The sequence below is a fragment of the Notolepis coatsorum genome (assembly GCF_963971535.1).
Source record: "Notolepis coatsorum genome assembly, chromosome: 13".
Classification (NCBI taxonomy): Eukaryota; Metazoa; Chordata; class Actinopteri; order Aulopiformes; family Paralepididae; genus Notolepis; species Notolepis coatsorum.
In genome coordinates, this window is record NC_140177.1 from 46,938,492 (window position 1) to 46,952,010 (window position 13,519).

Here is a 13,519-nt window from a genome sequence, read left to right on the forward strand (position 1 = left end):
AATCCCTTAACAATTGTGTGTATTGAGCCGTACTGTATTGTACCCATTCTGCAATCTGTTAAATAAAGTTTTCATTCATTCATTCATTCATTCATTCAGACTAAGAATAAATGAGGGAACCCTCAGTTGCATTTCGAGTTTAAAATAAAGGGTTGAAAATTAAATGAAAAAAAAAATCAAAAAACGAACTCGGGCAGCAGAATATTACAATGCATAAAAAAAGATAATTCTACATATCGTTATTATCAAATGGGCATGTCAAGTGTAGCAGCAGCATGTTGCGCCTCGGCGCGGCTCATGCGCAGTGCTGCTTGACGTTTCGAAGTCGCTTCTCCGGGCTGTTTGAACAGGAAGGCGGACATGTTGGTCAGACTGTGGGAGAAAATCGGGCATAGTCTGTTTTTTTTCTTCCGAAAAATAACATAGATCAAACGCCGATTTATGTGTACAGAATCTGGGACACCTCCGTCTGAACCGGTCACGATCGACAGTCACTGACAATGCGGGGCATGCCGCGGAACGACTGCCATACAATGTTTTAACGACGCCGTGTTTTAAACTGATCGAAATTTTGGAAGGAGAAGTTTTTTCACCACTTCTACTTTGCAGCTGTCAGACTCGTTTGTCTTTTCTGCAAGGGGCCTGGCACAGAGATGGACACGGCGGGCCTGGACTAACATAACGAACTCCGCAAACTAACGATATATTTAAGTGTTTTACCTATTGTTTGGATGCATCAACATTTTTAAACCCTCGTCTTCTGCGGCATCCTGTGTGGAGGAGCTGACTAATCTGTTGCCGCATTTCTCTTTTTGCTGCTGAAGTCGCCTCTGCAAAACTCAACCGGGGAAACATCTTCGTCTTTGGGAAAATGTGGCTTTTGTGCGTTGAACGCAACTTTAAACGTTTCACTGTTTGTGAGAATTCGAGAAGAGACACGTCTTTCCTTTGAAGTGTGGTGAAGAGTTCACACGAAGAAAGGGGACATTTGGCTAGCTAGCTACCCACTGGCTGCTAAGCTAGCTAGCTAGCCTTCTGGCTCGTCCGCCAGCTCGTTTTTGTTCACAGCACACAGCAGTGGAACTCTACTTAAAACAGCAAACATGTCAGCTGGGGAAAGTTTGGAGGCTCGGTTTGAAAAAATCGATGCCATGTTGAAGGACCCAAAGTCGGAAATAAACACGGATTGCCTTTTGGTAAGTTTCATAGTAGCCTGCTAACTGGCTAAGTAGCTATAGCCAGTCAGCCATTCGGGGTCAGACTACTCCTTGGAACAGAAGAACATTCCGTGGAACACACACCGCCTGGGCGCCAGGAGGAGATGGAAGTTGTTACATTGTCGCATGTTTGGCTGAAGAAAGGTGTTGATAAGTGTCTCCCGACAGGCCAGACTGAGCCACATGTCAACAACAGAGATGAAATGAAGTTCATACACCTTTTCAATACCATTATCTACTTCAAGGATTTGTGAAAAGTGAAGCAATCATCATTTTGAGCCTGTGTTCTCCAATGTGACCCTGAGATTATGTACACAGCCTAATGATGAGATTGTAATTGCTAAATGCAAGGTTGATGTCAGTGTTTCACTATGGAAACTTCAGTCTGCACAATAGTTATCTAGTGATAGTCAAATAGTTGAGACCAATTGGATCGGGTCAGTGCTACTTGCAGAGAAATGTCTTGTTACCGTGTGTCTTACCAATAGAGAGAGAGAGACGCACCGGTCAGATCTCTTTGATTGCCCACTAGCTGCTGTAAATGACAGCAGTATGTGACTTGCATCTTGACCATCTCACAGTCAGGATTTGGGTTGCAAAGCCACTAACGGTTGACACAGGCCCGCATAATGGGTAACAAGGCCACTTTTGAGTCACTCAATGAAATGGAAGGGTTTTTAGTCTTGAGCATGCTCCGTTCTGTCTAGCTTTTCTTATTTAAGATGCATTTTAAGTGATAGGCTATTAGGCTTCCTACCTACCTACCTACCTACCCCCTGCCTGTAAGCCTGTTGTAACCTGCAGGCCTCCAGCTGCATCAGTCCACCTGTTCACCGGGAGTCTGCCTGCCCCGACTGCTTCCTGTCTCTGTGTCACAACTCATGAAGTGACTGTCTGTCTGGGGAGAGGAGGCAGCTGCTGCCACGTGCTGGAAGCCCCAGAGCAACACCTCCAGTAGTTAGAATTACACAAGACATTCAAAAGCAACCGACTCACTGTCAAACGGAGGGGGGGGGGGGGGGGGGTGCTTTAGCGGTTGTTGTCGTTGTTGGGATGTTGACTTCTGTCGGTTGGTTTGATTTGAAGTAGGCTTGGGCGGTATTACGGTATACCAGGGTATTTCGAGATCCCGCCGGTATGATTCTCAATACCTTGACGTCACAGACTGCTATTACAGACAGAGTTGGTTGTAGTGCACAGCACGTGCCAGCAGAGGGTTACGTGGCTAATCGTTCTGAGAGCTAACGTCTCTGCCTGGCTGGATGCTGGCTAACTAACGTGGCTAAACGTTCTGAGAGCTAACGTCTCTGCCTGGCTGGATGCTGGCTAACTAACGTGGCTAATTGTTCTGAGAGCTAACGTCTCTGCTTGGCTGGCTAACTAACGTGGCTAATCGTTCTGAGAGCTACCGTCTCTGCCTGGCTGGATGCTGGCTAACTAACGTGGCTAATCGTTCTGAGAGCTAACGTCTCTGCATGGCTGGATGCTGGATAACTAACGTGGCTAATTGTTCTGAGAGCTAACGTCTCTGGATGCTGGCTAACTAACGTGGCTAATCGTTCTGAGAGCTAACGTCTCTGCATGGCTGGATGCAGGCTAACTAACGTGGCTAATCGTTCTGAGAGCTAACGTCTCTGCCTGGCTGGATGCTGGCTAACTAACGTGGCTAATCGTTCTGAGAGCTACAGGGCTGTACAGTGCGACGAGATGGTCGCGAATTGCCCCTTTAATTGGCCGTTGCGATTGGTAAATATTATCTGGGGGCGGGCTTGCGAGTAGTGCTTTCAAGCCTTGCAGTCGCATTTCACTCCTAAATTATCCAAGGCGTGTGATGACGCGATGCCGTCACTCACGCGAGCTGAGCAGTGAGCACTCAGCAGGTATGATCAGCGGGAACAATCGACTGAGCACTCACTCTGATAGACTGGCTGATTTAGCTATGAAGAAAAGTAAAGTTAGTATTGCTTCATATTTTCGACGCGTTTGACCTCCTATAGTGAGCCGAACTGAACTGAACTCAAGACACACGGAGAGAGCTGCGGCGTCTGCTGCGCCTCCTCCTCCAGCGCACCCGTGGCTGTTGTAAACACTAGTCTCTAGTGGGACACTGGGACGTCACCTCGGTGAGCCTGCCAGCCGCTAGCTACTGATATCAACAAATGCTCCAGCAAGTCTATAGTAGTGCATGATAGCTCGCGTTAGCTTACTGTTCAAAACGAAACGTCCCATTAAACTAAATAGTTCAGATAGCTCCTGATATCAATGTCTTATAACACTGACTCGATGCGTATTCGAGCTGAGGGCACGCTGAATATAGTCAATAGGGTCCAGCTGCAGCGCCGGAGAATCCTGGCCGTAGCTGGAGGCTACAGTATAGGGTCCAGCTGCACCTCCGGAGAATCCTGGCCGTAGCTGGAGGCTACTCGAGTACACACAGACAGTGGAGCTGGTTGCATATAGCGAGCATTTTGACTTGTTGCGTGGTGGCGATGTCTCGCAGATAATACAACTACAAGTATGATTATATAATATATATATTTTATTAAAAAAAAATTATATAAAATAATTTCTCTTTTTTTTTTAAATCAAAAACAATCGATATAAATAATGGTAAAATTGTTATTTAAAAATGTGCCCCTAAAAAATATTTTTTGCCCCAAGTGTGCCCCTAGTGAAAAAGCTTAGCGTACAGCCCTGAGCTAACGTCTCTGCCTGGCTGGATGCTGGCTAACTAACGTGGCTAATCGCTCTGAGAGCTAACGTCGGTACCTGGCTGGCTAACTGGCTATCGTTCTGTGATTTGTTTACTTGGTAACACGGCCGGGCTGCTAAGGAATTTAGGTGAGAGGTTGAAGAAAGTGCACTTTTAGGTTGAAAGAACGGCCCTAATGTCAACGTGTTTCAATATAAGCGTTATGTATGGTGATAACGAGTATATTGTTAGCTCCGGGGTATTATGTCAGCAAGGTATGACGGTATGAAAAAAATGATACCGCCCAAGCCTAATTTGAAGCTTATCTCCGTTAGGGGGGACATTGACACTTGAGTATTTTTGACAGGCATGTCAGACACTTGGTGTGAAGCGTGGGTCTCTTATGCTCAGATGTTGTGTAGTTCGATCAACCCCCCCCAAAAGTCCATGTGGAGCACATGTATTGTGATCTAATGGAACATTGTGGCTTGCATTTCCTGTGATTGTCTTTGGCACTAGTGGTTGTGTACGCTTGCAGGTATGACTGGAATTGTATGAGTTTTCTGTTAGAGGAGTTGATTCCACTGTGATGACTTGAACCATAAGGAAGGACCGTAGGAGTGATGTCTTTTTTGTTTTTGGGCTATACAGTAGTTCCTTTGTGATGTAATCAGAGCTGTTATCCATATACGGTCATGTTGTTTTATTATTACATTCATTATTTTGGTCTTTTAATTCACAACTTTAGATTTTCTTATTCCATGATGTAGGACATTTGAGATTTGGTTGTCTCCAACATGGGGCAGATTGGCTTACAAACCGATGAAAGGAATACTTATTGGAAGGAGGCTTTCTTTAAGTCCCACCCCAGACACCCACCTTGGGAGTATTTCTGTCTGTGGAGGCTGCAGTAGATGTAGCCGGCTGTTAACAAGAGAAGTTGTTTAGTCTCTACGACCTCCCCAGCCTGCTGTAGAGAAAGGCAATTAAAACTCACCTAAAAAAGTGCATACACTCTGCATTTTAATGGCAGAAACCTGTGGGGACTGTTTCTGCCGGCAGCCACACACACAAGGGTGTTGTTCCTCCCCCCTCTCTCTGCAATCTCCCTCTGATCAATGAATGGAGGCCTTTTGCTTAGGCCCTCTCCTCCACCACCATGCTACTCCACCCACAGCTTAATAAAATTCCATGCTAATCAAATAACCTCTTGTCTTTGACTGGCCTGGAGTCCCCTGTGTGTCCCTGAGCCATTCTGTGTGTCTGGAGAGAGCGAGAAAGAGAGAGCTGAGACTAGGCAGGCAGGCAACTCTGAGGTAGCTGGGTGTGGGCTCTGCTCTCTTTACCCATAAACCAAAATTATGTGGACTGAAGACTCATGTTTCGGAGGGCCTTGAATCGGGACATTTAACTCATAAAGCAGCTTCCAACATGTTTTGCTATGATGAGTAATAGGTTCCATCAAAACGCACAATGCAAGCCTTTTACTGGCTGTTTCCCGTACCGTACCTGAGAGTATGGTGTGGCATTGCGACTGCCACACAGCACTGATGTGGTGGCGGTTGTATACAGAGGCTAAGCCTGTGTTGTGTGATTGTGACATTTGGCCTCTTGGCATCTTCCCCTCCGCTCAGGGGTGGCCTATTGAGAGCTGTGTTCCAGCCCTGTCGTCGTCCTTATCTTCTCCCCCTAAATAATTTCTGCTGGAGAGAAGAGGGCCTTATCAGGGATGTGCCGCCCACCATCACTGCTCCAGGCAGGCTCCTAAGAGCCACTCTGAACAGGCAGAATTCCAGGCATTGTGACGGGAAAGCTTGCTGACATTAAAGGGCTGCCTATTGTCCATGGCTGTTTGTCTTGATGGCTCAGAGAAGTCTCTGATAGCATCCGTATTGGGAACAGGCTACAAGTGGAGTAATGAACAGTTGTAATTTAATAGTAATTGCAGTGGTTGATGCACTCGTCGTTGTGTGGCTGTGCCATTTGAACAGTTGGCGAAGTGGAATGGTTGAGCTGATATGTTGGAACTTGTTTGGTATGGGCTTTGCCCTTATTTGAGATGAAGGCTTCCTGGCATAGTCTTTGTTCTTGCTTTGACACTTGGGGTGCATCAGCCTCAGTGTTTTGATGCTTCTTTTATCTGGTATTTGGGCTATTAATCTGTAATATCATTAAATACCAGAGACGGCTAGGCTACAGTTCATTTGGAAAATAAAACCTGAACGTTGACCATATTTCAGACCGTGACTGAGAAGGTTGTGGAAAATGTAGTTTTGTCTTATCACTATGAAACTTCACAGCTAAATGACAATGCTTAAGATCAAGTGTTGTTACCATAGTAACAGCGAGGAGGACATAATTCTGCCTGCCCCTGCTCTTATGGACGGTTAGTGGGTCCTGTGTTGTACTTTCTCTTCATTGAGAATGTATTAATCTTGATAATTTCTCTGTAGGGAGGAAGCATGTGGAATAGTTTGATGAGCCATTCATTCCAGTGGCTAAATTGTCTTGTGTAGTAAATTACCATGGCCAAACTTGTGTAACAGCACAGAGGTACAGTCAGTCCTCATCTAGAGTAGACTGCAGAGTGTCTGGCCCTCGTTCTGGTGACCTTTGCCCCCTAATGGGCAAACTCCACCTGGAAGGTGCTGCTTGCACTGATAATGCAGGTCGAGGCTGAATTGACCATATTCACGCGGCAGCCATTTTGCTCTAATGTCATGCTCAGGTTGGGATTCCTTTCCACCCTGGGAAGTCTGCCTGTTCTCCTAGGTGGGAACAGGGTGGAAGAAATCCCAACCTGAGCATGACATAAGAGCATAATGGCCACCATGTGAATATGGTCAATGGCCTCTAGGCTCCTGTCACACTTGGACCAGTTTGACACACAAGGAGATAATCGCCCTGTCGACATGTTCATGCCTTTGTGTCTAGGTCAAGCATATATCAAGATATACTATATTATCTGTTGTGGTATGATGGTAAAATGTGCATAAAACACGTAGGGCCTAGGATACATTTTAAATAACCCGTAGCTTTGCTGAAGCCTAAGCCAAATCAAATGAGAAGGTCTTGTTTTTTGTAATATATGATGGCTACTCTCGTTAATAGGGCAGACGGGTGAGACTTATGACCCTCTTGCACACATTAATTCTCTTAACGAGAATCAACCACATTTCAGTTAGTTTGAAAAGTATGGATTTGTTGTAAACTTGACGGTCAGCATTGCATCCATCCCCTTTTGTCAGAGCGGTCCAGGGCTGCCTGTTGTAAACTGTCAGAGCGGTCCAGGGCTGCCTGTTGTAAACTGTCAGAACGGTCCAGGGCTGCCTGTTGTAAACTGTCAGAACGGTCCAGGGCTGCCTATTGCAAACTGCTCTCCTCAGCTATTCAGCCGCGGGAACAACAATGGGCTGAGCTATTTTGTTGCTGGATTCCCTCAACTGACTGATCATGTGCAGGAATGCATACTGAAATGATCCAGTCTTATAATAAATGGAATTCTTCTCCTTTTGATTTACCCATTGACCTTCTCAGCCTCCCTTTTCTTGTCTTTATACATTTATTTTCTTACAAGGCTTAAGAGGCCTAGTTCTATTGCCCCTCTTCCACAGGAATCCCCCCCCCCCCCCCCCAGCGGACACTGTCAAAAGTGAGCAGAGATCCTGGGTCAATGTTTAATAAGTTTGTTATCTGCAGGGTGAGGTCAGCAGTCCTGGCTGAGCTGAGTCAGGCAGGCAGGCAGGCATGGTCAGGGTTTTGCCTTGAGAATCCAGGGCTCCAGTCAGTAGGAGCACGTGAGTGCGCTCCTCTGTTGGAATAACTCAATTATATTTTGACATGAAAGCCTTTATGACAGCAAGTCTCTCTCTCTCAGTGGGGCCTCTTAAGGAAATGGAATGGCCTTGTTTTGCCATGCCTGGGTTCACCATTGCTGCGGTTCATCCAGTAGGATAGTTAGATATGCAGTCTTTCTAGGTAAGAGTAAGAGTAGGATTTCTTGTCAGTTGACATTACGTACTCCCCCAAGGGTGCATAAGTGTTGGGACCAAAGAACTGGAGTGAAAACCTTGCTTGGGGTGTTCCACAGTTGCATGAAACTGCTACGTTCCCAGAGAGTCAGGAGATGGGCCTACATGATGGGGGGGGGGGTTTAATAAGGGTGCAAAGAAGCGACGCAGCATTTCGTGCTTTGAATGACTTAATGTTTTGTATGACTTAAAGGGGACATGCATTGCTATTCATTGCACTATTTGGGCAACTTTACACAATTCCTGTGAGTATGGAACACATCTGTACGTTGTTTTATATTTCTAATCAAGTACTCAAAAGCATAATTTTTCTCCCTTTGGATTTCAGGCTGTTATTGGATGGGCTCCACCCATAAGCGCTTTGAGTGACAGTCACCCACACAGTCTGTGACTGGCACAGAGAGAGATTGAGGGGGATACTAATACATTTCGCCATGGGGGGCATAATCCCACGGGACAATGCATTGGTAACTTGTTTCAAATGACAATATATACCTCTGATTATTATTGCACGGATCGGAATACGGGCGTGCACGTGGGAGCATGCACAAAGATATTTTGACAGTGATAAGCTAGTGCTCCCGACTGCGAGAGAGAGAGCTAGATAGATAGATAGATAGAGAGACACAGTCACACGGAGCATTTACACACAACCTACCGCGCGCGGGGCAGGAGCTTCACACACACACACACACACACACACACACACACACACACACACACACACACACACACACACACACACACACGCATGCATGAGAGAGAAGCTCCTGCCCCGCACGCGCGGTCGGGAGGTTGTGTGTAAATGCTCCATGTGTGTGTGTGAAAGACATCCCCGCGGCGCACACACATTTGTACACACACTCCTGCGCGCGGTCCCGTGCGGTCCCTCTCTCTATCTCTCTCTCCCTCTCGCTCGCTAGTTCTCTGCTGTCTGTCGGACTCTGCACCCTGTTTGAGGAAGTAATCCACTCGCTCTGGTGACTACAACCACAGAGTAGGGTTGTCAGTGTCACGATACCAACATTTTTGTTTCGATACTATACCAATATGAATTTCGATACTATTCGATACTTTTCCTCAAAATCAGGGAAACACTCTCAGATGTCATTATTGTTCTTTATTTTAAAACACAACAATGAACCACCAAACCCCGGAGCGGCTAGATTCGCCAGTTCGAATCCAGCTCACAGCTCCGGGGTTGTCACCAGCTTGGCTGGCCGTTCACACTAATACAATTGGCAGTATTAGAGGGTGGGAGAAGCTGGCGGGGTGGGTCTGGGTCGTTGTAAACAGCGACTCCTACAGTTCGGTCGGGGCGCCTGCTAAGCGCGGATAGGACTTGAGTGGGATAGTGTGATCCTTCCACACGCTAGGGCTGGGCGATATGACCAAAAACGTTATCGCGATAAAATTATAAAATTATTTTCATATAATTCGATATCGATAATTATCGTCGATATAATGTCTGTCAAGTTTAATTAACTTCTTATGCTGCTGCGAATGTCTCAAGTCGAGTTGATGTCGTCATCAGTCCGCGCACGTTAGCAGTTAGCCGACAAGCGGAGTATCTCATGACAATAAATATGACACTAAAATACTCTCTTCCGCCACAATATATTGAAACGAACTGTATACCCCACACTACTATAAACGTGGCCTCAGAATTCAAAACACACACATACTCGGCACGTAAATATATAAAACATCGCCGTGCAAGCTAATTAGCCTAGCAAGCCTGTAGTATCTAAGCGGTGTATTTCATGACAATGTGCTAAATATGACACTAAAATACTCTTTTCCACCACAATATATTGAAACGACGTCCACTGTATACCCCCACTACTATAAACGTGGCCTCAGAATTCACGCCACACACATACTCGGCACGTAAATATATAAAACATCGCCGTGCAAGCTAATTAGCCTAGCAAGCCTTGTTGTTGAGTGAGTCCTACCTCCTTCCGGGTCTACTTCGCTCTCGGCCATCTCCTTCACTGATTGGTTGTTAGTTGTTGTGCGCAAGCACGTCATCACGTAACGTTGGTTGTTGTTAGTGAGTGTGCTGAGCCGAGGCTGAACGGAGCCAAGCTTGGAAAATCGATATATCGAAACTTTGCGACCACGTTTCATGTTTATTTCGAGGAAATAATTTATCGCGATAGTTATCGTTATCGTTTTATCGCCCAGCCCTACCACACGCTACGCCCTCTCAATGAGAATCCGCGCTGCCAGGTGAAAAGAAGCGGTTGATTGGCTGGACGTGTGTCGGAGGAAGCACGTGATGGCCTCCACTCTCCCAGACCGACTGTGGGGGGTAAGTGCGCAGCGACCAGGAAGGGGATTGGGAATTGGCATAACGACTAACATTGGGATGGGAGAAAATCGGAGGAAAATGGAGGGGGAAAAAGATAAAAAAAAAAAAAAAAAAAAAAAAAAAAAAAAAAAACAATGAACAACGACCAGACTAAATAAATTAAATTAAAAGCAATGGCATTCAAAATGCTGGAGAACTTTTTTTGCACTCAAAACAGTTGCTGTACAAGGTTTCTGAACCCAGCTTTCTCAACTGTATATATATTGGAACTTGGTCCATACAGATTAACTCTGCGACTGCCCTGTTGATCCTTTTATCATCTTTGGACTAATTTGTGTACTTAATATGCTGCTCAAAAAAAGCGGAGGTTAGGTTGCTTCTGAGTGGGGGGAGTCACTGTGAGCCAAATGCAGCAGACTTCTGTAGTTAAAAAAAATTCAAGGGGTAGAAAAAGTATGGTTGTATTATTATACATTTGTCATAGCAGAGGGCCTAATTAGTTTGAGATACCATAACCTAGAAAACATTTTGATGAGTGAGACTGATTAGAGCCTATCATAATCTAGAACTAGGTTATGTCATATTGTAGGCTGTTTAACAAAAATAAAATAGATTTCCGTTGTCTTTATACAGTATGTATGAACCATTAACACATCCACCGCCAATCCCGTTGTACAGCGTGTTTGCCGGCCATGCGAATTCTGCCAAACCAAGCTGTACAGCGATATTGAGATCATATTTCATTTTTTCGCCATGGCATTCATAATTCCGCCACCCAGCCTCTGGTGATACAGTGGGACCCTGCACAATAGTGCAACGCCTCAATACCGCTGCCTGGTGGATGATTGGGCGAGTTACAACCGGAAGTGGCCATCGGTGCATCTGGGAAATCCGTCCGGCAGTCACATATCGTTGCGGGACTACAGACAAACACTGGCGTGCATATGGATCGCTGCCATAACTCATTAATCTATATGATTTGGGTGTTTATTGCGCCATACAAACCGGAAATGGATCTAGTAGATCGACGTCAAATAAGTGGGATCTTTTTCCTCCAGTCTCATCGGCGAACGGTAAGAGGACAGTAACGTTACTTTCAGCTTGATTGTTTATTATTTTCACTGCAAACCGATCTGATCAATATATCACCCATACTACATAAAGCATTTACTGACGATCACGGAATTATAAACGACCCCCCCCCCCCCGTTTCATCAGCGCATGATGAATCATAACGTATAGGATCATATACAGTTGAATCTTTTAATATAGCGTGTATCGGGAATAAACGGCAGTTGATAATCTATATATGCGTTTATGCCTATAACTCGCGTTCTATGAATTACTGCAGAAAACGATAAAAACATACTTATATTCTGAAGGTATTTTTGGAAGAATCTATGATTGAAAAAGTATAACGTTCCTACATCCTGAACGATAGATAATCGATGTTGAATGGGCCATAGTAATGTCAATTTAGCAATACAATTTAAAAAGTTATAGCCCTGCAAAGAAGGTGAACATCTCCATAGGCTTAGAGTGGTGGCAGTGAGCCTACATTGATGGATATAACCGTTAGGGATGGGTACCTTTCACATTTGAACCGATACCGGTACCGGTACCTGTGAATCGATACCGGTACCCAACGGTACCTTTTTTCGGTACTTTAGTCTCAAGAAATTTAATTTACCTACCTCAGTCGTAAAAAAAAAATCCAAACTTCAAATAACTACAATTTCGACAGTTTTCGGCTTGTCATTGCTCCGACTGCTTTGTTGTTGAATCAAGTCAAATCCTAGGTAAGCATATATTGTGCGTGTGAATGTTGACATGAAAAGAAAAAAGTAAAAAAAAAATAATAATACTTTTATTTTTATTTTTTTTTATTATTTTTTTTCGGTTTCTCACATGATTTGATACTCGGTAGTACCGACGTGTTTCGGTTCGGTGCCTCAAAAGTACCGAATTCGGTACCCATCCCTAATAACCGTGGCAGGGAATGTGTTAACACTTTGAATGCCCAACCCGAGTTTTCTCGGGTTTACCCCCCGCAGGGTTTTTTTCTTTTTTTTTATCGATCTGAATTCATATTTCATCAACCGAGTCTACCGTTGGTAAATCAGCCACCCCAGGCGCTCGGATGTGAAAAAAGCGCCCCCTATCGTCTCCCAGATGGTAATTCACCCTTTTGGATTGGACTCAATGAAAATTCATGGGGAAAAATTCACATTTTACTTCTCACGCATGTAACCGGGGCAGATCAGCTTCATGCTGGACCCTTAGCACAGCGTGTGTATACGCTGTTTTACAGTATATGCGTGGGATCAATAAAAGGATAGATTTTTGGAATGGTCGATCAGGAATTGGAATAATCCATTTGGATACCATCTGATCTCGGGTAAGGAATCTATTTGACCAGTCATCAGACCTGTTTTCACGGAGATATAAGCTTTCCCCCTATATGTGATATGGCTGTTTTGACTGTGCGAGTGATCAGGAAATAAGATAATCGATTTACAGCTTGCGGCACCAGCGTGCATACGTACACATATACTATCGATAATCTAGCGTTTATTTGAAAACTATTCATAAATAGGCCGAACAATGACAATGTTCTAGAATATTACAGTACATCAGCGTTTATCAGGGATTCATTTTTTTTCTTCTTGAAAACGAGGGCTTTTCATAATGCTATAAAACGTAAATGAACCGATAAAAAAACAATCCGCTTCGACAATGTTGACTGGAAATGGGTCATTGATAATGCGACGGGCAGATTAGACACATAGCCATAATTTAAAACATAGATTAGGCGATATTAACGTTAACATTGAAGTGGTTGCTGGGCATTCAAGGGGGTAAAAGGGAAAACACGGCCGGCTCTGAAAGTGTTAACCCATTCTCTGCCACCACTTTGATCATCCTAAACCATCCTCTGCCAGCGCTATTTGTCTATGGAGATGTTCACCTTCTTTGCAGGGCTATAATAACTTTTTAAATTGTATTGCTAAATTGACATTACTATGGCCCATTCAACATCAATTATCTATCGTTCAGGATGTAGGAACGTTTTACTTTTTCATTCACACATTCATACTAAAATACCGTCTAGAGTATAAATATGTTTTTATCGTTTTCTGCACGTGAGATATAGGCATAAATGCATATATTAGATTATAAAATGCAGTTTGATACCGATCCATGCTATATTAAAAATGTCAACTGTACATGGTCCTAAACGTCATGACTGATCATCTGCGGG

The 13,519-nt window shown here is 44.5% G+C and overlaps 1 protein-coding gene across 2 annotated transcripts in view; it reads left to right on the forward strand.

Moving 5' to 3' along the window:
• Positions 1-345: 345 nt before the first annotated feature.
• The window catches only part of rock1 (Rho-associated, coiled-coil containing protein kinase 1), a 117,992-nt gene continuing 104,818 nt past the window's right edge, over positions 346-13,519 (forward strand). For both annotated transcript variants that reach the window (XM_084327922.1, XM_084327923.1), the window contains exon 1: positions 346-1,196. In XM_084327922.1, coding sequence (XP_084184048.1) covers positions 1,104-1,196 — 93 coding nt within the window. In that variant the 5' untranslated portion in view covers positions 346-1,103. The remainder of the gene's footprint in view (positions 1,197-13,519) is intronic.